Source organism: Palaemon carinicauda, chromosome 38 (genome assembly GCF_036898095.1).
Source record: "Palaemon carinicauda isolate YSFRI2023 chromosome 38, ASM3689809v2, whole genome shotgun sequence".
In the NCBI taxonomy this organism is placed as follows: Eukaryota; Metazoa; Arthropoda; class Malacostraca; order Decapoda; family Palaemonidae; genus Palaemon; species Palaemon carinicauda.
In genome coordinates, this window is record NC_090762.1 from 47955501 (window position 1) to 47983332 (window position 27832).

General features: G+C 40.9%; 1 protein-coding gene across 1 annotated transcript in view; it reads right to left on the reverse strand.

Moving 5' to 3' along the window:
• LOC137630602 (uncharacterized) overlaps window positions 1-27832 on the reverse strand; it is a 168742-nt gene that overhangs the window by 35864 nt on the left and 105046 nt on the right. Inside the window, exon 7 of the mRNA XM_068362192.1 lies at window positions 2537-2756. Within this exon, the coding sequence (XP_068218293.1) occupies window positions 2537-2756 (220 nt within the window). The remainder of the gene's footprint in view (window positions 1-2536; window positions 2757-27832) is intronic.

Below are 27832 nucleotides of genomic sequence, written 5' to 3' on the forward strand. Positions count from 1 at the left end.
CCAGAACCTTAGGCATATCAGAGCCAAATATCTGTAAGAGGAATAGGCTCAAGCAGGAATGGGGTCTTCATAATATCTTCTTACTAGAAAAGAGAAGAACCCCATCTCTCGGTAATTGGCATGACGAGAAAGCCCACACAAACCATAGCTTTAGCCAAAGAAGAGAAGAGAGGCAGATGATAAAAGAGACAGTCTTGATAGTTAGATCCTAAGATGCCATCCACAATTGGCAAGAAGCAAGTGCACCCAAGCCAAGATGAATAGGACCAAACAAACCCAGATCTAAGTTTTGGGCAAGTAATACTGCCCAAAGCTTCTTTTGAGCATGGACTATTACCCCAAAAAAGGATGAATCCAAACTTTGCCAATGAGCTTCTTCGACAAAGGAAGAAGAAGAGTGTGCTCAGCTGAAAATAGCTCTGGTCGAGTAGACACATTCCAAACAATCCCCAACCTCGTGCTCAGCTGAAACTAGCTCTAGTCGAATAGACATGTTCCAAACAATGCCCAACCTTGTGCTCAGCTGAAAATAGCTCTGGTCGAGTAGACACGTTCCAAACAATGCTCAACCTCTCTCTCTTGACTAACACTAACTAAGCACTTCAATTTTACACTTTCTTCCACAATCGCATAAATCACTTGTAGCTGTCAATAGCTGGGAGCCTTTTTTCCCCTTCTGATAACATTTACGGTACAAACAACTCAAAAATTGCGGGGGACTGTAAATTATGGTGAGACATTTCTTGTTCTCATCTTATGCTATGCTTAAAGAGATTTAATTTCATAAAAAAGGAAAATTTTCCCTTAAGAAATAAGGCAACAGAGGAAAACCATTTCTTTAAGAAAACAACAAAATAACACTGTATCTTCTTACATTCAGCCATGGTTGAGCTACCAACCACCCAGGTGTCAATGGTCAATGAAATCACATGGAGAATTTTATTTCTATGTAGAATATAAATTCTATGTATGTATAATTTACACATGCTTAAATGTTTTGTCTTCTTCATTCTATCACTATTCAAATTAAAATGTTTGTATTGATTTATTAAGGAGGAAAGAATCAAATATTGTTAAAAGAAAATAATAAGCTGAAGATTAGAATTGAATGTTAAGAGGTGTTAATTTACATGTGTAAAAAGGATTTCAACAGAGAGAGAGAGAGAGAGAGAGAGAGAGAGAGAGAGAGAGATCACTGGGCGTTTTTCTTGAGGTGGGTGTTACAATAAAACCTTGCAAAAATTTAGCGGTTTCAGTCATATTTTTTTATCTTAATTTTTTCACTTGTGGTAAGATAATCATTCAGGAACTTTTTTTCTTATGATACAGTATCACTGAGTTGTGTTAGATACAAACAAATGTTTTGTTGAAACTTATACAAATCATGATGTGGCGGTGACTAGTTTTATGAGTTGTGGTGATAATTTTCGGTTTATTAGTCATCATACTTTGCACAGGACTGAAGTTGTTAATAATGTACAATTACCTTTGAAAAGTAGTAAGAACTAAAAATAACATGATAAAAAGCACATGAAAAAAATGTGGTTCAGTACAGTGTGTTACCTTGTGTGTTCGTCAACCTACCAACTTACTGACCATTACGTCACTAAGTTGGTAGGTTATGAGTTGACCCAGCCTAGGGTAGTCAAATCTAAATAAATTTCAATGGCTCTACCTAAACCATAAATGATTACACACATTTAAAAGACTTATTTTTCATGTTTGGCAAGTGTCAACAGTTCTACACAAAACATCTAGTGTGACTTCTATTCAAAATCTCAAAAGCCCTACAGATTAATAATTTCACTGTATACTCCCATTACTGGAAAATGGAACGGCATAAAGAAAATTTTGGTGAGAAAGGAAGATGTCTTACCAAACCTTTCTTCCTGAGCATTCAACATGTACATCAGCCAACACCTGAGACCATTAAAAACCCAAGTCTGCAACCATTATCTTCTATGATTTCAAGGTTGACCTGATCATTTAAAATCATCATGAAAGAGATATAAATGAGAATTTGATGGCAGAAACAACATGAATAAAGTTGCCAATTTATGGCACAAAAATTAAGCAATATTTTTTAGAAGAAATAAAAATAGGGATGAAAGATGTTTACTGATTTTAAAATGCAGGGATCTAATAATATAATCACTAACCCATAACATTATACAGGAATGTAACAATGTAACTAGTGGTAAATACCATCAGACTAGTACAGTGGTAACATGTTCACCTAGTACTCGCATGGCAACAGATCGATCCGAGCCCGGGACCGTGAGTTTGAGCTGTTTACTGGGGAGGCCACTGCTGTGGTTAGGCACCATAATGGGGGGTGGGCTTGCTCGTCTGACATTCTGGTGAGCACCTATTCTGATGAAACTGTAACTGAAACCAAGCAACTTTACCTTACTTTTAATCTTCCACTTTTTTGTAAAATTTTAAATGGTGAAGTTGCAATCAGCAGTGAGACCAAGGTACTTGCAAAACGCATCATTAAAAGAGATAAAAATTATTCTGTCTTGTTTCAACAAACCTTTTTTCCAGTCCAAAACTTTTAGATTTGGTCCACTGTCACCGAAAAACAAAATTCCTCCAACACCAACTAAAGCTGCAAGACTTTTCAGTGGAACGTACGCATGAGATTCTAATTCCATGATAAATACAGAACTCACAGTCCTGGAAGACATGCTATACTGCCAGATGCCTACATCTCCTTCAGCACTCCCAGCATAAATGCGATGATTATTCTCAATCTGCAGGCGAAGGATAAACTTGTGATCAGATGTAATGAACACAAAAAAAAATCCATAACTTAATTCTCCATCAACACCACATAAACCTTACATTTGAACATAAGGAATGGATAATTTCAATCTAAAGCTGAATATAACATTTTAAATGAACATAATAAGAATTTTTCCTTTGCATAATGGCCAGGGCATTAGAATGAAGACAACATAAAAATTAATTCAATTACTATTATCCTGAATGTGTTGAGGATGATCACTGAGTCATATTTCTAGTCTTATTGAAATTATCCAAAGAATGTATTCTGAAATTATATAAATATAGAGAGGGTAAAGTTGAAGAAATTGGAGCTCTTTATCATTACCATAAAATAGTTTAACCAGACCAATGAATCATGACTTGATACACTTGTGGAGTTCTGTCAAAGGGCTAGTATGAATTGTTTGCTCTAAAATATACATTGAAATGTTATCCTATTAACTGCATTTGCAAAAAAACAAAAAAAAATTGATAACAAATCCAATATTGTACAGGGAATTGAAAAAGCTGAATATTCTGACAAAATGTCCTTTTTTTTTACTTATTTTCAAAATTTGACATCTACTATTGGTTAAAGTTTGGACATTAGCATATAATGAATGTGACCAAATTTTAATACAGAATAAATGTATTTAACCTTGATCATTTTGTTTAGAAGATTTCCTATACTGAATGATAGATTTGATTTGTTTTACTATTGCATTTATTAAAAATTAGGGCTTTACATATGTTAAATAATTCATTAAGGGAAATACCCTGTAGTTATATTTGATCTGATTATGATAGATGTCAATTTGGCTGCTTTATCAGCATCTTTATCTCCTTTTAAGCCCACATGAGCAGAGATCAAACAAATTCAGACACAGTATTAATAACAAATATTTCAAAGAAATTTGTATTTTTCCTAATTATACAAACTTGAGTCCTTTGATAGAAATACTGTATGACTTCAGGAAGATAAACATAGGTGGCTGCGAGGTGAAGGGCAGGCCCCACCAATCCACCAGGTAAAACAACCTTCACTTTGACCTTTAACCTAAGACTTGCTGAGGCGGGCAGAGTAACTTGAAGACAGGTTTGTATAGTTATGAGAAATACAAATAAACTTTAAAAATTTGTGATTTGTTCATACATGAATACAACCTATAATCCTGTAATAGTGGGCTCATCAAAAGAGGGAAGATGTCCCCATTGCTAAAACTGGTTGGTTAACTAACTTAGGAGATATCAATCTACTTTGGTCCTGTGAAGGAACAAAAGTCCTGAATCCTGTGAACCTCCTAGCTACCTGAGCATGAAGATGTCAAACGAGTTAGGCTAGGTCCCTACCAGAAACTAGTTGATGGTCATGGGAGAATCTACACCCTTAAGGCTATGATGTCTGAATGTATAAGCAATAATGATTAATGGATTTGCATATATTCTGTCCAGAAACCAAAGTAGAAAAACTAAATTAATAACCTATACAACAATAGTCAGGTCTATCTTGCCTTTGGTTGTGAAACATGGAGGTTGACAAAAGAATTGGAGATATGACTTTTAGCATTTGAAAATAGAATATTGAGAAAAATATGGGGAACAGTATATGTCAACAATGAGGAGATTTGGCAAAAGAGACACACCCTTGAATTGAGACAATTATCAGAGCTACCCTTAATAACCAACATCATAAGAGCACGAAGGCTGGGTGAGCTGGACATGTAGCCCAAAGGAAGGAGAGCAGGATTGCCAGGGGAGTGATGCTTGGAAGACTGGAGGGAAGACAGCTTGTGGGGAGAGCACGTATGAGGTGGGAAGACAATGCTAAAAGATATGTGGAACACCTGGGACCTGGAGCACCTGAATGATGGCATGATATCGCACTGGATAGAGAAGAGTAGAGGCGTCTTGTAGAGGTGGCTACTGACCACATAGGCCTGGAGCCAGTGGAATGAATACATTCCGTCCATTCTCCCGCTCATATGAAAAGAATAGGGAAATACTTCGATACAAACTTAATTGTAAGGAAAGTTATGTGATTGAGTTGCTTACATGCATCTAGCGTCAAGTCCAGCTCATAAAGGTGCAGCTGCTGCACCCCAAAAGAGGGAAAGAAGGAAAAAAGGCCAGACATTCTTATCTTTCACTCTAGAATTAAGTTGTAACCATCTTACAATAGATGCTTCTTGTCCCAAAGAGAAACTAGGCTTGCAAAATAACCTGTTGTGTACATACCACAGGTTCAAGTTTAAATACTGTATTTTCCATGTCATAAGATGCTACAAATGGTAAGACACACCCTTAAATTAGCAAGGCAGTTTTAGAAGAAAAAAAAATGAGGATTTTAAAAACTTCTTAGCACAAATCCCTAATTCGCGACTCTAGAGTGATTATTGTCTTGCATAGTAACTTTTCTTATTTTGGGTGTACCCTGTATTTTGAAATGTCTAAGTTAATATTGATATGACGATTATCCAAATTTTATCAATATTCATATAAGAAACCACTAAACCAGTCATACTTTCCACCACAACTACGTTTAGTTCCTGGTTCCTTATTGCTCACTCCGCAAAATAAGTTTGCGAGCACTCTATCTCTTTATAGATAGGTGCAAAGCTTTTAAGCTTATTCTTATTATTGTTATCAAGTTTATATCACCTGTGCCTTAAATGAATTAATATCATAATGAGATTCTCCATCTTTACTTTTATTTCCTTCTACCCTGAAATTAGATAGGATAACACCTTGCTATCATCAGTTTTGGCAACCTATTGTGGTCAGTTTGGACTTCTTAAATTCTTCCTTTATATGCATTGCCCTACCTATAAATGCAGCCAGATCCCTGCTCGGATTTTTTAGCGTACCTAAACTTATTTTTACATTCATTAGCTGTCCTAATTTTGGGCATAAAAATAAATGTTCAGTAGTATCTTCTTCATCTTTACACAAGTCACACAAATTGTTTTCATATTTTCCCCTGAAATTTGCTTTTAAGTTGAGCATATTTAATCTTGCTTTCATCACAAGGGATGCCTTACCCAGATTCATTTCTCTGATATAAGGCAGTGGGCCATTTCTTTTAATAAATCTTAATTTTTTCATTATTTTCTTTTTGCTTCAATAGTTTCTTCTATTTTTTTCATAATTCTTTTCTGGAGTTCTTTTTTCAGGGTCCTTTTCCCCCAACTTCTTATTTCTTCAACTTCCATCTCATATTTACTGCAGATTTCTTCTACGCTCTTGCTCTAGCACTTTCCATACGGGTTCTTCAACTGATCCTCAATTATCTCTCTCACTAATCTTCTTTCCTCGGAGTTTATGATATTATGGAAGAGCATTAATTTCTTATATTCTATTCTGCAGGACACCGGCCATATTCCTGTTTCTGCAAGTATGCCCCAATATGGAGTACTCGCAGGTAGTTCATACATATTTCTTATTATCTTGTATTGGAGGTTTTCTAGATCTTTCATATCTTTGTCCCTAATTACACTCCAGGTCTCCACATTGGCAAATATTGTTGGTACTACTACTGTTTCATATATTTTCTTTCTGACTTCCAATGCCATCTTTCCTACTTTTCTCGTATCCCCATATTTTCTTAATTCTTGGGTCATATATGCGACCCTCTGGCTTTTTATACTGATACTCAATTCTTTGTTTCCCTTCTCTGTGTACCATTCACCTAGATACTTATATTCCTTAACTAAATTTACTTTTCCGTTCTTCACTTTTGTTTCAATCTCCTCCTCTTTCTCATTCTTTCTTCTGTTAATTCTTAATACACCCGATTTTTTGGGGTTGGTGTTGATAGTGAATTTCTTTAGGGTCTCCAAGCTATGACAATTACTTATGGCACTTTCGATCCCTTCTTTCCTTCCTGTGGGAAACATTATATCATTTACAAATACCAGTGATTCTATTTCAATATTTCTTATCAATGTGATATTTTTTCTGCTAATACTATTGACTTTGTCAGTTGCTATACTGCATAGCTTGGGTCCGTATATTGTTCCTTGTCTCACATTTCCTTCAATGTTTATATCTTCTGTTTTACTTGCTGGACAGTTGATGGCTGCTCTACATTTTTCATTCATTTTTTAACTATCAATGCTTCCTTCCATCCTATCATTTTTTCCATTTCTTTTATGCAGTCCTTTAGGTCTAGCTTATCGAAGCACTTATACGCATCAAAGAACCATACGTATGTCGACCCTCCCAAATAGGCATTATAGTCCATTACTGCATTTAGTGTAAGCAGATGATCGGCCGTAGATCTTCCTTCAATGCCTCCACACTGGAATCTACTCATCTCTTCTTTGAATCTGTCCTTATATTTTTTCATCCTTATTTTCTCGTATATTTTACTAATTATGCTTGTGATAAATAAGCCTCTTTTATTTTCTAGTTCCATTTTATTTCCCTTTTTGTGGATTGAAAGTATCCACATCTCTTCCCACTCTTTAGGGATACATATGCTTTCGTCAATTTCTGTTAGCATCAGCTTCAGACTTTCTATTATTTCTTTCCCCATCATTTTAATCACAAAATTGTTCAATCCTTGCCTGTCCGTTGTGTATTTGTCTTTCAGGCTTTTTACGATGGCTTTTACTTCTTAATATGTTATTTTCTCTTCCTTGCTGGATCTCACTCTGTCACTTCCTGACAGACATGCTGTTGATTTCTTCAGTGTTTTTGGTGTTACATTTTTTTAGATTCAGGTTGAGGCTTCACCTTTGGAACGGCGCCGCCCTCTGTATCTTTTAGTTTTGTGTGTTCCTTATTTTCACTAGATTTTCTCTTTTCATCCACATCTGATGTAGTACACTTTTCTTATTTTCAATATTTTCTTCACAAAAAAGGAATTTTCCAACTGTTTGTGCACAATCTTCTTCGTATGGTTGTTGGAGCTGAATTGCTTTTATTCTTATATCACTAAACTGTGGACAATATAACATGAAGTGGTTAGCATTTTCTTCTACATCACAGAATACACAGTTTAGATTTCCATCTTGGTGTCTGTTTTTTTATATTCAGGCCCACTGTGTTTATCCTTGCTCTGAATAATAAAATTGACGAAAATGTGTTGTCATATACTTCCTCCTCCTTGATTTCCCTTTTCCAGTTTTCATACAGGATTAGACTCTCCTTGCACTCCAATTCACTCTTCCATTTGCTTGTGTCTCATTCTCTTGTTCTCTTCTTTATGTCCTCTTTCGTACATCTCTTGACTTTTCTCATCGCCATCCCAAATTCTTCAGCATACTTCTTCACATGCATCCACCACTTCCTCTCTTTTTCTTCCATATCATTGACTATTGCTTTTATTATGTCCTTCTCTCCCTTATAAATGCTATTAAGGTACTTTAGCTTTCAAGTGTTGTTTACATGAAAGCAGCTTTGCCAAAGGTTCATCAAATTTTGTTAGAGGTAAAATTCTAGTAATATTCCCAAAATTCCTCATATAGCCTATAAATTTTCACACACAATGTAATTATTTAGAAAAGAAATCTTGACATTCTTTTCGGTAGAATAATTTTGCTACTGTTTATGTGATTCTAGGTCTAGTTACTTTTCTGCAAATTGGTAATACTGCAATCAACACAGAAGTTTTTTTCCAAGGTCGTATTCAGCAACTGTCTGTCTGTATTATTTCGTAACTCAGGCAAAAAAGTTATTATCAATCTATTGCTTTATTACAAAATATTAAAAAAAAATGAGAAAATAGCTATATACTGCATAAACAACTAATATGTCATAGCGTCGTTTGCTATGAGATCATTAGTTGGCATGTTTTCTTGTAGTCATCAGCTGATTACCAAGAAGAAAGAAAAAAATTGCTACTGTACTTCATTAAAGGAATTGCAATATAAAAATAAATTAATTTATTACATATAAATGATAATAGAAGGTTTATATTCTATCGTCAGTTTGAGAGCTTGCATGTCAACAGTTGGATGTTTGAGGGGTGTCAAACTCCCTTATACAACTTTTTGTTAAGTGTTGAGACGCAGGGTGATTTTGGGGGGCATTTTTCATGAAAAAAGGTGCGTCTTATGATACGGGAAATACGGTATATCTAGGGACTTATGCAGATCAGGAATGCGGTAATCTGCTGCCTGCTGATCATGAGAATGGTCTCGTGGAAGGCAGTGTCATGAAGAATATGAATAACAAGAAAAACCCCAATCTGCCATCTTGCGCATGTGTAAAGGAGGGCCTCATAGGTTGAGAGAGTGAGAAGAACAATCAGAAGCCTCTTCTCCACCTTGTGCAGATCTCTTTAGGGCAGTTTTCTTTGTCAATGTCACCGAAGTGTCTCAGGAATGTCTAGAGGCAGGAGTGGATGAGGACAGCACCCTGCATCGCATGAGATCTAGCACTGGTAGCAGGAGTATGAACTCCTGTGCCTCATAATGCAACAACTATCAGGAAAGGGTCAGGTTTTGATGCAGTGCTGCTCCTCTCATAAAACAATGCAGAGAAATCAGTTAAAGTCTCGAGACACTCGGCCCAATCGGTCATCCTGTGCTTCGGTGACTCCTTCCGTCTCTCAGGAGTGACAGGCATCATGTCTGAAGGCTTGGCATCAAGCTAGCAAGAAGGTGCAGCAAGAGGTGATAAGGGAAGGTGAGCATGTGCACTTCAATTCCCATTTTTCACACTTTAAAGGTTTAAAGGCTGCTCATGAATAGCAGAGGCAAGGGACAGTGACACTGCCCTAGCAAGCAAGACGATGCACTAGAAACTGACAATATATAAATATGACCAGTGGCCAACCCCCTCTCCAGGGAGGGCCCGACAATGCCTGCTAATGATTGAACAGATAAGACATATAGGCTCCCCCAAATCCCCAATCCTTAGGTCACAAGGAGGTGAGGTTGCAGCAACCAAAGGAACTAACGAGTTTGAGTGGGGGACTAATCTCAGTCTGGCGATCACCAGTCACGTATGTTACTACACAGGTCAACACAATTTCACCGACATTGAAGATTTCTAGGCTGGCGGTGTTCTCTCTGCTGCACGAGAAGGACTCGTCAAAGAGCACCACATCACATTGCTCCCATGAAGGTGGTAGAGCCTAACAGGAGGGTACAGCAAGGGAACACTTCTGGGTCCAACCAGCTGCTAGATCCTCTAGACGCTTCTCAGCTGATGGGGGACTATCAATAACTAGATAAGGCTACAACTTATCCAGGTCCATGTCCTTTTGAGAGTCATCATCAATCAGTACAGCAATGGGAGAACATTGTACTTTGAGAAAGGTATGGAGCTATTACCTGTCTCCTTCAATGCATTCTCAAGGCAACACAGGGTTATCCTTTTCCTTACGAATTTCTCTGGAGGACCTACTTCCGGAGGAACACAAAGAAGACAGCAGGCTTCAAATCTGAAGATGGGAATAAGGAACTTGAGTGTTTCTTCAGCATTAGCTTGGGAGTTGCTAAGTCAGATGCCAATGAATCCCTCTTACACTTCTTTCTCTTCTCTGAAAATTCAACCCACTGAAGAGGAAGAGACTCCCACAAAGGGGAAAGCTACAAGCAGTCATGCCCATGCAAAAACCACAGAATTAATGGGGATCCCCTTCTGGCTTAATCATGTACCAGACAATTAAGGCCGAGCTTACCAGGTTAAAGTCCTATGTCTCCCCGTGGAGTCACTATCAAGAACAAACAGCACAAACAATATAAAAAAGAAAAGAAAAAACCATGAATCTGCCAAAACAAAGGGGCGAATAAATACATCAGTACAGTACTATATACGGTTAAAAGTCATACTCCTATTGGAGGCATGTGTTATCATTCATTTAAGAACAACTCTATTGTCATAGGGTGAGCCTTGGGCAAATTGTTTAAATAAGTTGAAAACGGAAGATGTTCCTTAGATAAGAATTTGATGCCACTCTTTTAATATGAATATTACCAAAGGATCAGGTTGAAAGATTTCCCAAACCCAATTGAAAATGGAAAAGCATTCCCCTTACCAGGACCTTTAGGGAGGGATTATCATTATGTTCTTCTGTAAGATCTAAGAGTTCAGTTGGTACTGCAGCCTGGCCATCTGATAGAGCAAAACCTCATAGGCATAACACTGTTCAACAAAGACTCCTTAGGAGTAATAGAAACAGAATCTTGAGAGGTCTCCACCACTAAATGGTAGAGTGAATAAGAAGGCTTTCTGAAAGTTACCTCAGAGCATCACTTTGTGATCTGGAAGTAACTAAATCAAGTTTCTGTGCATTGTAAAGTGCCCTAACCATAGAGGAGCACAGTTGTTCCTTACATTTAACAATAAAATTCACAAGCACTGCAGTACCTTCCATAGACCCATCAAAAATATTTTTTTTTCTGAAGGAGTTAAATATAAAATAAGATTAAGATCCAGGTGATATACAAACTTTTCGGCCTTAATAGTTGTAATACCTGACAATTACCAAAGAATCTAAAAAAGATAAAACTTATACTGTACTCCCTATACTACTGCCCAGAAAACACATTTTTTTAGTGAATAAACTTGAAAAAAGTCATTCGTATCTTTCACTTTCAAAAGCTTTTTTATTCACATCAACAATGAAATCAAGAGAATTAATGTGTTTAGGGGCAAGAGTAATGCTGAGCAATTGATTTTATTTATAAATTAATCAACATTTTAGTGGGAGATAAGGTCTTAACACTAGACTGGAAGCAGAATTTATAGGATTATTTTTCACCTGGTCTAACAATTCGTTCATTCTATACTGTATGTGAAAATATTAGAAAACTTCAGAGTTTAGGTCATCTTAGAAGCAGCAAGCATTTCATGATATAATAGATTAATAACTATCAGCCCTTACCTGAGCTAATCTATCAGGATACAACTCTGCAATAAATTTTCTCAAAGACTGATATGGAGATACCCCACTCAACTCAGTCTATTCCTTTGTTGCCTTCTCCTCTTTATAACTATGCTCTGTAGCATCTTCTAAACTGGAATTATCATATCTTCCCATTTGTTTATTACAATTTACACCTGTGGTCAAAAAGGGACTCATTTATTCAAAACATGATTCTACTATTTCTCAACTCCAATTAAAGCTTTTAATGAAATATTTCATACCTTCAAACCATGGTCCACAGGAAAAATTTGATATACCACGCTATTAACAAATGTAAACAACATTACTTATGAGTGCTTATTTCAGCTGATGGAGGGATAAATTAGTAGGATTGACACAGCCAGCTTGGCCTTCTTTCTTGGAATATGGTAGTTGCAAGAGATAATGGGATAACAGAACTGAGAGGGTTTTTGTTTTGCAATACAAGGGCCTGAAGTAATTTGAAAGAGTAAGGCTTGAGCAGTTATCTGCTCAGCAATGTGCTCTGTACCAAAAGAACCCTTATAGATTGGTCTACTGAAGCTATTAGACTCAAATGAGGAGTTGGAATCAGATTCAAAACAGGGAAGGTTAGGCTAAGATCGCCGCCTTTGCCGGATGACTCGTCGGCTTTTTGAGACTGCAAACATAGCTAAATCCGTAATATGTTTAGGAAGCTCATTACTAACAATTCTTGCAAACCTATTAATAGCTGTTGTGGCATCAGCAACCTCATTTCCACTGTAATCAACTAGCCAAGTCTTCTGTCTTTTCCCCTAAATCAAAAAGGGATTTTGATGAAGGAAAAATCTATTTCTGGGCGAGGAACCTGTGTCGCCCAGTGAAATGCTCCTTAAAGCACCATTTCAAAGGTATAAATACTGCTAAATATACCAGAGAAAAAAGTTGCATGGAATGCAAGGAATATATACAACACGCTCACCCCTAAAGGATGTCAGTATTAAAACTGGGGCGAGTGATACCACTACCAGAGATCCCTTTCCAATTAGACTTCTCCCTCCTCAAAATCCCCCGTTACTACGAGGTGTCATTCTCTACAGCTACTTCCCCCCCCCCCCCCATCACCACTCCTACCTAACCTTCTCCCATCATTCCTATTAGCACCCCAACCCCAAGCTTGGGCCAGCCTAGGGTGAGGAAAAAGGAGGGAGGGTTCACTGGGCGACACAGGTTCCTCGCCCAGAAATAGATTTTTCCTTCGTCAAAATCCCTTTTCTGGGCTCAACCTGTGTCGCTCTGTGAAATAGTAACAGAGAATTGGTCCCATAAGCTTGGAAATACACAAAAAGTTAATGAACTGAATTAAAATTAGTGAAATTCAATTAAGCGTGTTGTACTAAAACCCTTAATACAGTGATACCTCGGTAGTCGAACGACTCTAAATTCGAACAAATCGGAGTTCGACCAAAAAATTCGAGTAATTTTTGCTGCGGTGTTCGAACAAAAAATCGGAACTCAAACAACCGAATGCGTGGCCGAGTGAGATGAGCGGCCATCTCGGCTACTCTCGCTTGGTCAGGTAGCATCATTTCAAAAGAGAGCGTCAGTCCGACAACACGTGTTGAGAATTTATTGTGATTTAGTGCATTTTATTGTCTTTTTTTGCCGAAAATAATGGGCCCCAAGAAAGTAAGTGATAAGGGGAAGGATAAGAGGAAAACAGTGAGAACAATGATCGAGTTGAAGAAGGAAATTATTGCGAAATATGAGAATGGTGTACGAGTGTCTGATCTAGCCTTACAGTATGGCATGGCGAAGTCGACCATTTCGACCTTTTTGAAAAATAAGGAAGTGATAAAGAAAGCTAATGTTGCACAGGGAGTGACAGCAATTAGTAAGCAAAGGCCACAAGTAATTGAGGAAATGGAAAAGTTTCTCTTTATATTTATTAAAGAAAAGCAGTTGGCCGGGGAAAGTATAAATGAAGCTTTCATTTGCGAGAAAGCTCTTCATATTTATGAAGAATTGGTGAAGAAAAGTGCTAGTACTAGTGAAAGTGATTCGTCATTTACTTTTAAAGCAAGCAGGGGCTGGTTCGAGAAATTTCGGAACAGAACTGGTATTCACCGTGTGACTAGGCATGAGGAGGCAGCCAGTTCGGATCAGGCGACAGCTGAAAAATACGTTGGCGAATTCGACCGATACATTAAGGAACAAAATTTGATCCCGCAGCAAGTCTTCAATTGCGATGAGACCGGGTTATTTTGGAAGAAAATGCGGGCCAATACCTACATTACCAAGGACGAGATGAAGATGCTAGGTCACAAGCCAATGAAAGATAACCTGACGTTGCTGCTGTGCGCCAATGCTAGTGGCGATTGCAAGATTAAACCCTTGTTAGTGTACCACACGGACAACCCCCGGGTCTTCAAAAGAAACAATATCTTGAAAAGTGCGCTATCAGTTATGTGGCGCGCTAACACTAAATCTTGGGTCACAAGACAATTCTTTAGTGAGTGGATCAACGAAGCGTTTGCCCCCCAGGTTAAGGCATACCTGACTGAAAAGAACTTGCCATTGAACTGTCTTCTGGTGATGGACAATGCTCCTGCACACCCTCCAGGTCTAGAGGAAGACTTAAAAGAAGAGTACAGTTTTATCAAGATTAAATTCCTGGCCCCCAATACTACTCCCATACTCCAGCCCATGGACCAACAGGTCATTTCAAACTTTAAAAAACTGTATACCAAGGCCCTTTTCCGAAAGTGTTTTGAAGTGACTAGTGATACACAGTTGATCTTAAAGGAATTCTGGGAGGATCACTTCAGCATCCTCAACTGTGTGAACATGATTGACCAAGCTTGGGGTGGTGTAACCTATAGGACATTGAACTCTACCTGGCGAAAGCTGTGGCCATCATGTGTAACAGAGAGGGAATTTGAGGGTTTCCAATCAGAGGCGGGTTCAAGCACTGCTACTGTTATTTCTGAGGACACTGTTGTCGTTGATGAAATTGTTGGCATGGGCAGGAGTATGGGGCTTGAGGTCAACAGGGAAGACATTGATGAACTTGTTGATAGCCACTCTACTGAGTTGACCGTTGAAGAATTGTTGCACCTGCAACAACAACAGCAGCAGGATTTGATTGGGGAGCTGGAATCCTCAGACGATGAGGATGTAAGAGAGGAGGTTCCGAGTTCAGTGATAAATGACATGTGTTCGAAGTGGGGAGAGTTGCAGGCTTTTGTGGAAAAATATCACCCAGAAACAGCAGTAGCAAACCGGGCAGTGATCATCTTTAATGATAATGTTATGTCTCACTTTAGAGGAATAGTGCAGAAGAGAAAGAAGCAGCTGACAATTGACATGTTTTTCACAAAAGAAAAGAGAGCTGCTACATCCCAGCCTGATTCCCCTCCAAAGAAGAGAAACAGAAGAGAAAAAACCCCTGAAGGAGATTTGCCCGACCTTTTACTACAGAGAGAAAAAACCCCTGAAGGAGAACTACCCAGCCACATCATGGAAGGGGACTCTCCTTCCAAGCAGTAACCTCCCCCTTCCATCCTCTACCCATCCATTCCTGTATGCCATCGAACCGCTGCTCAAAAGTATGTACAGTAAATGGTTTAAAATTGTTTTACGTATATAGTTTTCCGACCAGTTTCGTACACATTTAAATAATTATTGTTGTTTAGGTACACGTTTTATTAATATTTTGGGCATTTTGGAGTGCGTAGGAATGTATAAAAATAAATACCATTATTTCTTATGGGAAAAAAGGTTTCGGTACTCGAACAAATCGGAGGTCGAACACTGATCCCGAACGGATTATGGTCGAGTACCGAGGTATCACTGTATACCAATCTCTTAATTACACCCCAAATCAAGGTCAATGTAAGGTAGGGGGAAAGGGAAGGCAGGTGCCGCCTTGCTCCTTATTAGGAGACAAGGCACAAAGAGAGAAAATATATATCAAGATAGGACCCTGTTATAATGGTTGTGTTAAATCTGGAGGAACCACTATATCTTTTTAATCTTGGGCATGTGGTACAGATTCCAACTTGGTTCTTTTAATAAAATACAGAATCTATTGTCTTATTCCTTTCAGGGAAATGGTTCCTTCATCCTTTCTAAAAAACAAAAGTCTTGAAGGTCTATTTAAATAGTTTTCCAAAGTGGTAACTGGGCACAGAGATAGATCCTGGGGAAGTGGGACAATCTTCCATGAGGACCATCTATTCTGTGGACCCTCATTCTTTTCTAAGAATTTTCCATCTAGAGAGAATAAAATTCCACCAGAGGAAAGAAATCAATATGAGTTGGTTCTCTAGAGAATGCTGAGAGTTCAGATAATCTGGCTCCTGAGGCTAAACTTATCAAAAATAACACCTTCCTAAGAAGCGCTATAAAAGTGCATGAGTCAATATCACAGTCAGAATCTAGATCAAGGACATCATCTAAAACCCATGAAACTGCGTGAGGGTGAGTTACTAGTTTTAGTCCAGTACAGTACAGGCTCACGGAACAGACGAAAAATACGAATCTGTAAGATTAAAATTGAACCCGATCTGAAATATTTTCTTTAAAGCAGATTTAACCATAATAATAGTATTATTGACTAGAACTCTTTCCAAGAAAGTTCTGAAAAAGGTAACTGCCAGATTCGTAGTCAGCGACCGAACCTCCGAGTCTTCCAGAAATTGGCTAACTTCTTTACATCAGAATCATATTGCCGAAGGGTAGAATCTCATATTCCTGACACTAGGGACAATGTGTTAAAAGGGTCAATCTCAGCTTCTCTTTGTGCAGCAAATCTCAGATAGTCCATAAAGTGAAGGCACTCTGAATCCGTGAGGAAGCAGACACACTGTGAGATAGTACCATCCGTGCTAACTTGATTCGGGAATCCGCCGAGGTCGGAGTTCTAGTTTCACCAAGATAGAGAACCAGTTGCATTGGCCAATTGAGGGCTATGAGGGCAATCCAACCTTTGAAAGTCCTAAGCATGTCCAGGACTTTCAATAGCATGGTTAAGGGTGGAATCAGATAAATCCTCCGTCAGTTGTCCCAATCCATGGACATGCCGTTTGTGACATAGGCCAGAGGGTCCAGGTTGGGGGCCACATGACATTGTGACTTGTGGTTGGATTCCGTGGCAAATAGGTCTACTTGGAGACCAGGAACCTGTTGGCAGATCCAGTTAAATGACTTTTTTGGCCAAGAACCATTCCGACTCCAGCGGAAGTGTCCTTGGTAGATCATCCTCAACCAAATTTCTTACTCCCGCCAGGTGAACAGCTGACAGGTGGCAAAGGTTCCCTGTTGCCATTGAAAAGATAACTATCATCACTTAATTTACGTAACTTGATTTGGAACCTCCCCTGTAAATGCAGTGGACTATCACTTGGCTGTCTAGAATTAGATTGAAATGTTGTTTCTGTGACGGGGAAAGACTTATTAGAGTCAAGAACATTTCCTTGACTTCTAAGATATTGATGTGTAGTTGTCGGAGTGTAACTGTCCACAACCCCTGGACCTATTCATATTGGGAATAGCCTCCTTAAACGCTTAGGGAGTCATCTAAATGAACTACCAATGTTGTCGCTGGGAATCGTAAAGGTACTGAGTTTGCTAGGTTTTTGACCTTCATCCATTGTTGAAGTTTTTTCCCTAGTGTAGGTGGAACCCAAGAAATTTGTCTCGATATTTCTCGTTCTCTTTGGACCGCCAAATTCGATTGATGTCTTCTAGATTGACTCTCAGTAATGTGTCTGTTACTGAGGGAAACTGGAGTAAACCTAGTATTCTTTCTTGGTTTCTCCGGGTCGTTAGTTTGTCCTTGAGAGATTCTCTTGTGTTTCTTACTATCTCTATCCTCTTCTGTGGTGGAATCGACCGCTTGTGTGTGGTCAGGATCCATTAAAGACCTAACCACTGGAAGCACGTTGCTGGAGAAAGACGGAACATCTTGAAATTTATTTGGAAACCTAAGTATTCCGGAAATTTTATTACTTTGCCCAACGCCCTGTGGCATTCCTAAACGCTGTTGGCCCAGATAAACCAACCGTCTAGGCAGACCACTAACTGTATTCTTTGAGTCCTCATCTCTTGGACCAATGTCTCCTCCAACCTAGTGAATAACTTGGTCGCTATGTTGAGTCCAAATGGCATCACCTTGAAGGTGTAAGCCCGTTTGCCTAGCTTGAATCCTAGGAAAGGACGAAAAAGCCATGCTATCGGAACATGAAAATAAATGCCTGTAAGATCTATAGAGGTGGTGACGGCCCCACGGGGACAAAAGGTCCTCACCTGTGAGACGGTCAGCATATGGAACTAGTTGCATTGAATATATGTATTCAAATAGGACAGATCTAGGTTACTCTTCGTTTGTCCGAGTTTTTCTTAGGTACTCTGAACAAACGTGCTAGAAATTTTTAAGCATATTACCTCTTTTATTGCTTTCTTCAGATCTCCTGTGTAAAGTGTTAAGTCTGCCGTTGGAATCTGATGAAAACTGGTCGGTGGAGGGGGCTTTTTTCATCCATCTCCACCCCAGAACTTTCATTACAACGTATGCCAATTGCTGAACACCCAACGGCTCCGAAAGAGGTACAGCCTTCCTCTTAACTGGGGAGTCCTCTATGCAGGAAGGCTCCCCTAGCTCTACTACCTCTCGCATGCGTATTATATCCGTGAAACACTCCCTGTGTTTCGAAGGAAGGATGATACGCCGGAGACGCAATAAACGGAGTAGTGGCTATCGGTTGTTAAGGTTGGTTGGCTTACCCACACATATTGATTTTGTGGGTGGGTTCTTGAGGTGGAAGGCTGGCTCACCTGGGATACTGGCATTGCCTGTAGCACATCCTGAGCCTGTGGCCTTTGGAAGGACTGAAACTTCCTTGGTCATCTCCTGCCTCGTGATTGCGGTCCGGTGGGCTCGAATTTTCTTTTGGAATTAGACCCTACCGGACTCTGAGGCTTTGGTTGAATCCGGCTGCTTCTCCGAGGGCGCTATTTACCGCGTCCTCCGGGAAGAAGTCCGCTCCCCAGATCGAGGCCTTAAGTTACCTGTTAGGCTCATTCCTAAAAGAGTAAGACGACCTTCCGGCAAGGGCGACGGACCACTGCAAATTCATATGTATCACACGGTAGTGCGTGAGGCAAAGACTTTGACAGGATCTTAAAAAAGTGGCTCCTCTCGTAGACTAACAAAATCATCCCCGTCATCGTGGCTAAGTTGATAGATCTACCCGGCCTGGTTCTTGGACTGTATTATATCTTAACCAGAGAGTCTGGAAGTCCGGGGAGGCGTTCACTAAACTGTATGGTGGCACAGTCCTAGTACAGTACAATGACCCTGCCGTGAAAGTAGCTGGTGCATCGATCTAGCATTCTTGGCCTCCTGGGAACAACAGGGAAGTTAGTTCCGTCTTCCGTAGTTGCGGCGTGGGCTTGCCTTCCATATCCACCTGTAAGGTAAGGCCTATTACCTTGGTGGTACATGGTGTCGGGGTTTGCCCGTCCACCTCGAACATAATTTATGCATTCTTATGAGGGGTTAACTTGGTATTGACACAGTCCCATTCATTTAAAGTCCAGACCCAGTCGGGCCGAGCTTGCTCGGCGCTCATATCAGGGGAAGATGAATTGTAAACCTGGCGGATATCTTTCAAAATCTTCTACCGGACGGGGACCACCTCCTGCTATTGTCAATATGCCCCCTAAGAACATGGCATGAAGAGCCAAACGCCACGGGCTGTTCTAAACAATCGCCGGGAGCTTTGACACGTCCGGAACCACAAACTACCGTTGTTGTGGTAGTCTGGACCGCAAGGATTTTCTATCATATTTTTCTGATTTTGCAGTCCCTGGCCCAAACCGTCCATAGACAGCAGACGATCGGCAATTGGACCAAACTGGGACTGGACTATACTACGCAACCTCTCCATGAGCAGGCTCGAGAAGGCCACCGGACTGAAATCAAGTTCTGGCGTCTGCCCCTTTGAGCTTCTTGCTCTTAACCCCTGATGTGGAGGATTAGACCCTGCCGAGTCCGTCAGTAGCTTAGAAGCCAATGATGGTCTGGTTGGGAGTGGTTTTGGTAACCTAAAAGGCTTGCCCTCTTCGGGTAGGGCCGACCTCATACATTTTACCTTAGAGGCCACTGAGCATGGCACCCGGCATGGGATCGGCAGACCTCATGCCCACACGACTGCTGCAGCACAGCAGTGCATGTTGTCTCCTGACAGCGTACCACCTGTAAGTCAATTTGATACATGGGTATCATACTTAATTTCTCCGGAAAAACCGATGACAAATATAGTTAAGTTAAATCGACTGTGGTTAGCTCAGTGGAGTTGTAGTCTTTCTTACCGTTTTACAATAGAACCCTAATATTCTGTTTTCCTTCTTCCACCATCTCCTGTCATCCAAAGTATTGCCACACAAAGGTTTGAAACCGGTAGAAATGGCGGCTGGATTAATCTTGAACCAGTCCGCCCTCTCCAGAGAGAAAAATTCCACTATGAAACTTCTCTCAAGCTTCCATATCCCTAACAGAGTAGTAGGATGTACTTATAGATGAATAAAGGTTGGGACAAGGAGATACAAGGAAACCAGAATTAGAGATACCAATAGTGTTGCCGGAATACTTGATTGGAAGTATGAATTCCCACTAATGTAAATCCGGCCCGTAATAATATAAACTCAAGAACTACAAATCTCCGTCTGTAACTCTCTTCGGAACAATCATACCGCAAATATCCTGTAATATAAGAAATCAACCTACGGGATCAGAACAGTTTAAAAAATTTTATCTGAATCCGATCAAAAAAACATAGTAACTATCTCATGGATACGATTTCAAGTCATCCCGGCCCTCATGGCTCGGAAAAATATCGAAGATGGAATTCCGGGAATAGAGGGATACGCGGTACTTAGCAAAGTTCACACTCAGTCCAGCTCGACTGGTGTTCATCCATGACTAACCGAAGAGAGAGATTTTTGCATCGACTCACAGATTGGGAGAGCTATCTCTCTCTATCGGCTGTCTCCCTTCCCTCCTTAGTGTATAATTCAAGCCTACTTCCCGAGGTTAGGGTGCGGCGAGTAAGAATTCCACCGAGTAAAATAATTTGGTATATGAAAATAAAATTAACTTGTGCCGGGAACCCCAGCAGAGATCAAACATGATAAAAGTATAAATATACAGTATAAAATAAACTAAAGAAATTAAATTCTGCCGAGACATCCAGCAGAAAATAGCGTGCTTAAGCTAAAGGAAATAATACGAAATAGCATTCAAAAAATGTGTTATGCCTCTGTCATGAAAAAATAGTCTTTATTATGAGTTCTCAGCACACGGGATACCTACCGGGGTGGGGAGCGTAAGCAAGAAGTGACAAGCAGATTAGAACCAACTATCGAAGTCCGTAGACTCCAGAATGCATGAAATTAAATGAATTAAACCTAATGACAGGAAGGTCGAAAATAGATACCATTGTGGCGCCGGAAAACATGCGTAAATCCGGTGCAAAAACCCAATGCTACGTAAGCAATGTAGCGCCGGAAGAAATGCGTCGCTAAAAACAAATGCTCTGTATTAACTGTAGCGCCGGAAGAAATGCGTCGCTAAAAACAAATGCTCTGTATTAACTCTAACATAAACTATAATCTCCGTCGCAGCCCCTCTCCCTCACGAACCAACCATCCATAAAATTACGGAAACAAATATAGGATAAAGTAAGGTATCAGAACAGAGTAGGATGTCTGAATCCGATCAAAGAAACATAACTACCATTAGTAGATACGATTCACAAAATATCGCGGCCCTCCGGGACGGGAGGAATTAATAACACGGATGGATAACCTGAGACATAAACTATAATCTCCGTCGCAGCCCCTCTCTCTCTCGAACCAACTATCCATAACATTACGTAACAAATATAGGATAAGGTAAGGTATCAGAACAGAGTAGGGTGTCTGAATCCGATCAAAGAAACATAACCTTCTTATTCAAGATAATGGGGACAAAGTTATGTTACGATGGGGTACTTATAACATACGTAATATGTACCACATGATCAACTACTACCACTGTCAGGTATGGACATCTTGAAAAAGATTGCAAGTCAAAGAATGATGAAAAAGTCTCCAGGAAATGTTCAGGAAGACATTCCACCAAGGAGTGTAATTTGCAAATGTCAAAGTGTATTAATTGCGCAAAGTTAAACAAACCAAATAACCACATATTAAATACAAGAGATTCCAAAGCTTATGATTTGGAATTGAAAAGACTAGCAGAAAATACTGATCCTGGATACTAAGGTCATCATAAACTGTGGTTATGTAAATATACAATCTCTGGGTAATAAAACTATTCAAATGGGCGGGATTTGAAACGTTCGCATACATAATGAAAAGTTGCCCACGCTGTTGCTATTGTTCTTTAACATCAGCTAGCACCGTTCCTTCGGGACTAATTGTTCGAGACAATAACCCTGTAAGAGTAGAATAAAAAGTCTCAGAAACCTATCATGTAAAACGGCAAGTCATTGTACCCATGGAACAATGACAGGAGAGACTGACTCAATCAAACGGTAGAACCCGATTTTAAGACAATAACCTCATGGTTTTGTCTTGGCTAGAGCTCATGCTCCGGGAAAGCTTACACCCTTCATGAAGTTTAACAACACCCGTTGAAGTTCTGTAAAGCTTCTCAGGAACTAGTCTCCCGGAAAGGGTGAAGTCTCGTATGTGGGGGTTTGCTTCAAGAAGACCAGACATAATTGCCATAGACCACTTACCAGAAGGAGTTGCCATCGAACGCTTTCTCACTAGTAAAAAACTACTGTCTAATTCAGGCAAGGCCTGCCAGGGGATATGAACTGGAATGTGAAGAATTTTTCATTCCCCTTTGATTTCCGTCTGCTAACCAGACCTCTCAAAGTAGGAAGGTGGAGGGAAAATGACGGTGGTTCCTTCGAAAACGAAAGGATCGGTGCTGACAAAACCGGCCTAGCTGGGAGTGTAGAGTGATGTATTAAGACATGCATTTGGAAGACCCATCCCGAAGGGGGGGAGGTCAACCATAGAGTTTTATTTTTTTCTTTTAAAAGAAAAAACTCTGGATCACGGGAACCGAGAGATTCGGATGAGGACCTAGGGGTTCAGAATCTATTTGTGAATGCCTTCCTCACTACCCTAGGGGATGTTGTGACGAGAGCCCGCAGGAACTCTGTCGCTGATTCCAGATGGAATTTTCAGGAATCGTGTTTCGTGAACCCCCCGGGGTTCACAAAACCAGAACCCAAAAAAAACTGTGTCATAGTTATCTGTAGGGAGTCAGAAACCCCTAGGCAGCAGGCATTCCTCCAGGTTTTTGTGTGTGTGCGAACACTTGCGACGAGAGTCAGAAGACTCTCTGTCATAAGAGTAATAATCTTCCACGCGCGCGAACACTTCGTGCACCGAGAGTTCGAAAAACTGCTATAAGAGTTGTTCGCGCACTTCAACCGATTGCGCGAGACTAGTTGTTCGTGCGCAGTGCTGGTTGCGCGCGCCACATCGGCCGTGCGTGCTAATTTGGTCATGCGCAGAAATCCTATCGTGCACTCCAATTTGGTCATGTGTGCCAAGTTGTTCGCACATATAAGGTTGGTCATGCGTGCCAATTTGGTCGTGCTCGCTAATTTGGTTGTGCGCTAATTTGGTCATGCGCGCCAAATTGGTCGTGCGCACCAGATCGGACGTGTGCGCAAAATTGGTCGTGCGCACCAGATTGGACGTGCGCACCAGATCGGACGTGCGCGCCAAATCGGTCATGCGCGCCAAATCAGCCGTGTGCGCCAATTTAGTCGTACGCACCAATTTGGTCTTGCGCGTGAGAGCTCTCAGTGAGGCTAGAGTACTCACTGCTACGTTCACCCGAAGGTTCACGACAGCCTGTGTTGTGTGAGCCAGAACAATCAACACAACGAAACTCTGCAAACTCTCTGTCATATAAGTATGACTATTGTCACGAGAACCCGAAGGTTCAGCGTGAACTGTGTTGTGAGACCCCGAAGCGTCAGCGCAAACGGGAAATGAAAGTTTCTCTGCCACGAGACCCCGAAGGATCAGCGTGACTAAGGGCACGAGAGATCAAAGGCCTAACGTAGCCTGTGTTGCGAGACCCCGAAGGGTCAGCGCAACAAGAAACCGAAGTTTCCCTGTCACAAAACACCGAAGTGTCAGGGAGACTAAAGTTACGAGACCCCAGGGGTTCAGCGTAAATAAAGTTACGATAGCCCAAGGGTTCAGCGTAACTAATGTTACGAGACCACGAAGGGTCACAGTAACGAGAAACCGAAGTTTCCCTGTCACAAAACACTGAAGTGTCAGAGTGATTAAAGTTACGAGACATCGAGGATTCAGCGTAACTAATATTACAAGACCCCGAAGGGACAGCACAATGAGAAACCGAAGTTTCCCTGTCATGAAACACCGAAGTGTCAGAGTCACTAAAGTTACAAGAGCCCAAGGGTTTAGCGTTACTAATGTTACGGGACCCCGAAGGGTTAGCGTAACGAGACCCCGAAAGGCCAGCATGATTGATGGCACGAGGTCCCGAAGGCTCAACGTTACCATCGTTACGAGAGCCCGAAGGTTCAGCGTAACTGAACCCTGAAGGTTTTGAGTCGTGTGAACCCGAAGGATCAGTGCGACGAAGTCCCGAAGGATTCCTACTGTCATGAGAACACGCAGGATCAACATGACGAGAGCCCGAAGGCTTACGATCGCGCCAGCCCAAAAGGGTAATAGTAACGAGACCCAGAAGGGTCAAGGAGAACCAGCAGGTTCGAAGATCTAAAGATAACATCTCCGCAGGGGAGGTTTGTTCTTCCGAAGGAGAATGTCGCTTAAGATAAGGCTCGCGCTCCGCCCCTGAAGGAGAACCATAAGCATAACAGGGGACCGCCGATGCTCAGAGACGTTCTTCTCTCAAGAACGAGAGACTCGTTCCCCCGAAGGAGAAACCTGCTTTGGAGAAAGCTCTGCCACCGCCCCTGGTGGATCAGGAAACTCCTACAAGTTATCTCTCGCGAACGAGAGGAAAGTTCTCCCGAAGTAGATAGCCTAAGACAAGCTTTCTCCCAGCTCTATGGGAATAAAGCGTAGGCGTAAAATATCTCTCTTGCGAACGAGGGACAAGTCCTCCCGAAGGAGGACATCGCCTAGGACAAGTTTTCTCCCGGTTCTATGGGAAAAAAACGTAGGCGTAATATCTCTCTTGCAAACGAGAGAGAAGTCCTCCCGTAGGAGTACATCGCCTAAGACAAGCTTTCCCCCAGCTCTATGGGGAAAAAAGCGTAGGCATAATAATCTATCTCTCGCGAACGAGAGAGAAGTCCTCCCAAAGGAGGACATCGCCTAAGGCAAGCTTTCTCCCAGCTCTTTGGGAAAAAAGCAAGGAACATCAAGTTGAGGGTTGACAATGATTGCTACCTCGTAACGTGAGGAGCTCACGAGCTACCATATGAAGTGAAGGATAATGAACAGGACGGCCGTTTGTTATCGGCCTTGTGTTCTACGTCACTGCTATCTGTAGAAAAGAAAAAAGTTGTGATTAATTACTATTCATGCTCCCTGCACAACATGAACTATTCGGGGAATAAGTCACATTACTTGTAAGATAATTCCTTGAAAGGGAGCTGAACTGTTATACACTTCAACTCAGTAATGGAACAAACACATGGGAGTGTTGAGAACCTGCCGACCATTAGCACAGGGTAGGGCGGCAAGGTAGGGAAAAAGTATCAACACAATGACAACTCCCTTACGGCGGAGGCCGTCGGATACATTGTCATCAGTAATTAAAGTTATAAGTATCTAACAACTTAAACGTATATTTCCATTTATACATATATACACGCATATATATGTATAAGATAAATGAAAACACACAAGAAAAAAGAAAAAATGACAGAAAAACAATCAAGGTAAGTCACTGCGGGAAAGCACGGCAGCATGTCTGTCCTCTATTGAGCCAAAAAGTAAAGTGATTACACAGCTGAGAGGTGTGAGTGAGCGGGGTAGCTAGTCTACCCCAACCCCCACCCGCTAACTAGCGAATGGGGTAGTTATCCCTCACTAAAATTATCATGGCTCGTCTTTCAGCTACGCCGAAAGTATACCCCTATAAATAGCGGAGGGTTTGTATCTACGCCGGAACAAACCTTTTTTAATGCATTTTTTACTGAAAATTGATATTGTATATTAACAATGAAAGAAAATACTAACTTACCAAGATAAAACAGTTCAATTTTATACAAGAAAATAGATTTTTTACAAGGAAAATTTTTCCGATTACAGTATTGTACTATTTCAGACATACTAGTGACGTTAACAAAAGTCGTCGTAAAGTCGCATATGTCGTAAGTCAGCGATTATCTGTATACCACTTGGTGAGCAGCCACAACAGGTTTTAGAGAGAATGTATCTAAGGACCTGAGTGTTATGTCTTGCAGGTGAGAAGACCTATGGGGGTCTCCATCTTGAACTTTGTTTGCAGAACAAAGTCGTTCAGATGAGGCAGGTCAATGAGTGGTCTCCAACCTCCTTAAAGATTATGTACTGGAAATAGGTTGCTGTAAAGACCTGTAAACAAGTTGTCGACCCCCTCAACTTCTTTCTTGTCCAACATCATTTTAACCTCCACCTGAAGGAGTAGGTCATTGATGGAGCCTCTTGAATACAATGAGCGGTTCATCGGTTCTAGAATGACAGAAGGTATAGAGTTGGTGAACGAGAGGCGGTATCTGACGCAAAAGACCTCTACCATCCAAGGTTCTTCCTTATGGAATTGTCACCTCGTCCAACGACTCCACAAGTATAGCCCCACAGGGGGGGACATGGGGGAATTGCCACCTTTAATGTGGCTCTCTTCTGACCCACCCTCATTTGCCGCAAGGTTGTTTGCAGCGAAAGGGCTGGCCCTGTTCAGTAGATCTTCTGTATGGGGGAGGGTCGTTGTCAGTCTGTCCTCACTCTAGCAGGCGGTTGCTTGAAGGACTTGTTCTTTCGTTAAGCAGGCAGTGTAGGAGGCTGCTTGAAGGTGGAAGCTCTACTATAAAGGGAAGCTTGACTTGTCTTCTCCCACTTTACTACTGCCCCTATTTTATCAGGTAGAAAGAGGGAGGCTATCTGTGCTAGTGGGGTATTCAAAGAAAGTCTTCCAAGGCCATTCTAATAAACTTGTTGACCACTGCATCTTGGTGTTTTAGTACCCAGTTGCTCAACTGGTATATACACTAGTGTACCAAAAACTCCACTGATTTCACTCCCAAAAGGATGAACTCCTCACATTGTCTGCATATCTTAGGATCCACAAGATTCTTAGATAATGCAAAAATGTTATTTTCATTAGTAAAATAAATTTTTGAATATACTTACCCGATGATCATGTAGCTGTCAACTCCGTTGCCCGACAGAAATCTACGGTCGGGATACGCCAGCGATCGCTATCCAGGTGGGGGTGTACACAACAGCGCCATCTGTGAGTAGGTACTCAAGTACTTCTTGTCAACAAGAACTCAATTTTCTCCTCGGTCCACTGGTTCTCTATGGGGAGGAAGGGAGGGTTCTTAAATTCATGATCATCGGGTAAGTATATTCAAAAATTTATTTTACTAATGAAAATAACATTTTTCAATATTAATCTTACCCGATGATCATGTAGCTGATTCACACCCAGGGTGGTGGGTGGAGACCAGCATACATGTTAACAAAGAAGCTAAGTATCCCGTATTTCATTTTATCAGTTATTCAAAATAACAAGCATAAAATAAATAAGTACCTGGTAAGGAAGTCGACTTGAACCATTACTCTGCCTTTTTCAAGTACGTCTTCCTTACTGAGCCTAGCGGTCCTCTTAGGATGCTGAACGACTCCTAGGTGCTGAAGTATAAAGGGCTGCAACCCATACTAAAGGACCTCTACACAACCTCTAACCTAGGCGCTTCTCAAGAAAGAATTTGACCACCCGCCAAATCAACCAGGATGCGGAAGGCTTCTTAGCCTTCCGTACAACCCAAAAAACAACAATAAAAAGTATTCAAGAGAAAGATTAAAAAGGTTATGGGATTATGGGAATGTAGTGGCTGAGCCCTCACCTACTACTGCACTCGCTGCTACGAATGGTCCCAGGGTGTAGCAGTTCTCGTAAAGAGACTGGACATCTTTGAGATAGAATGATGCGAACAC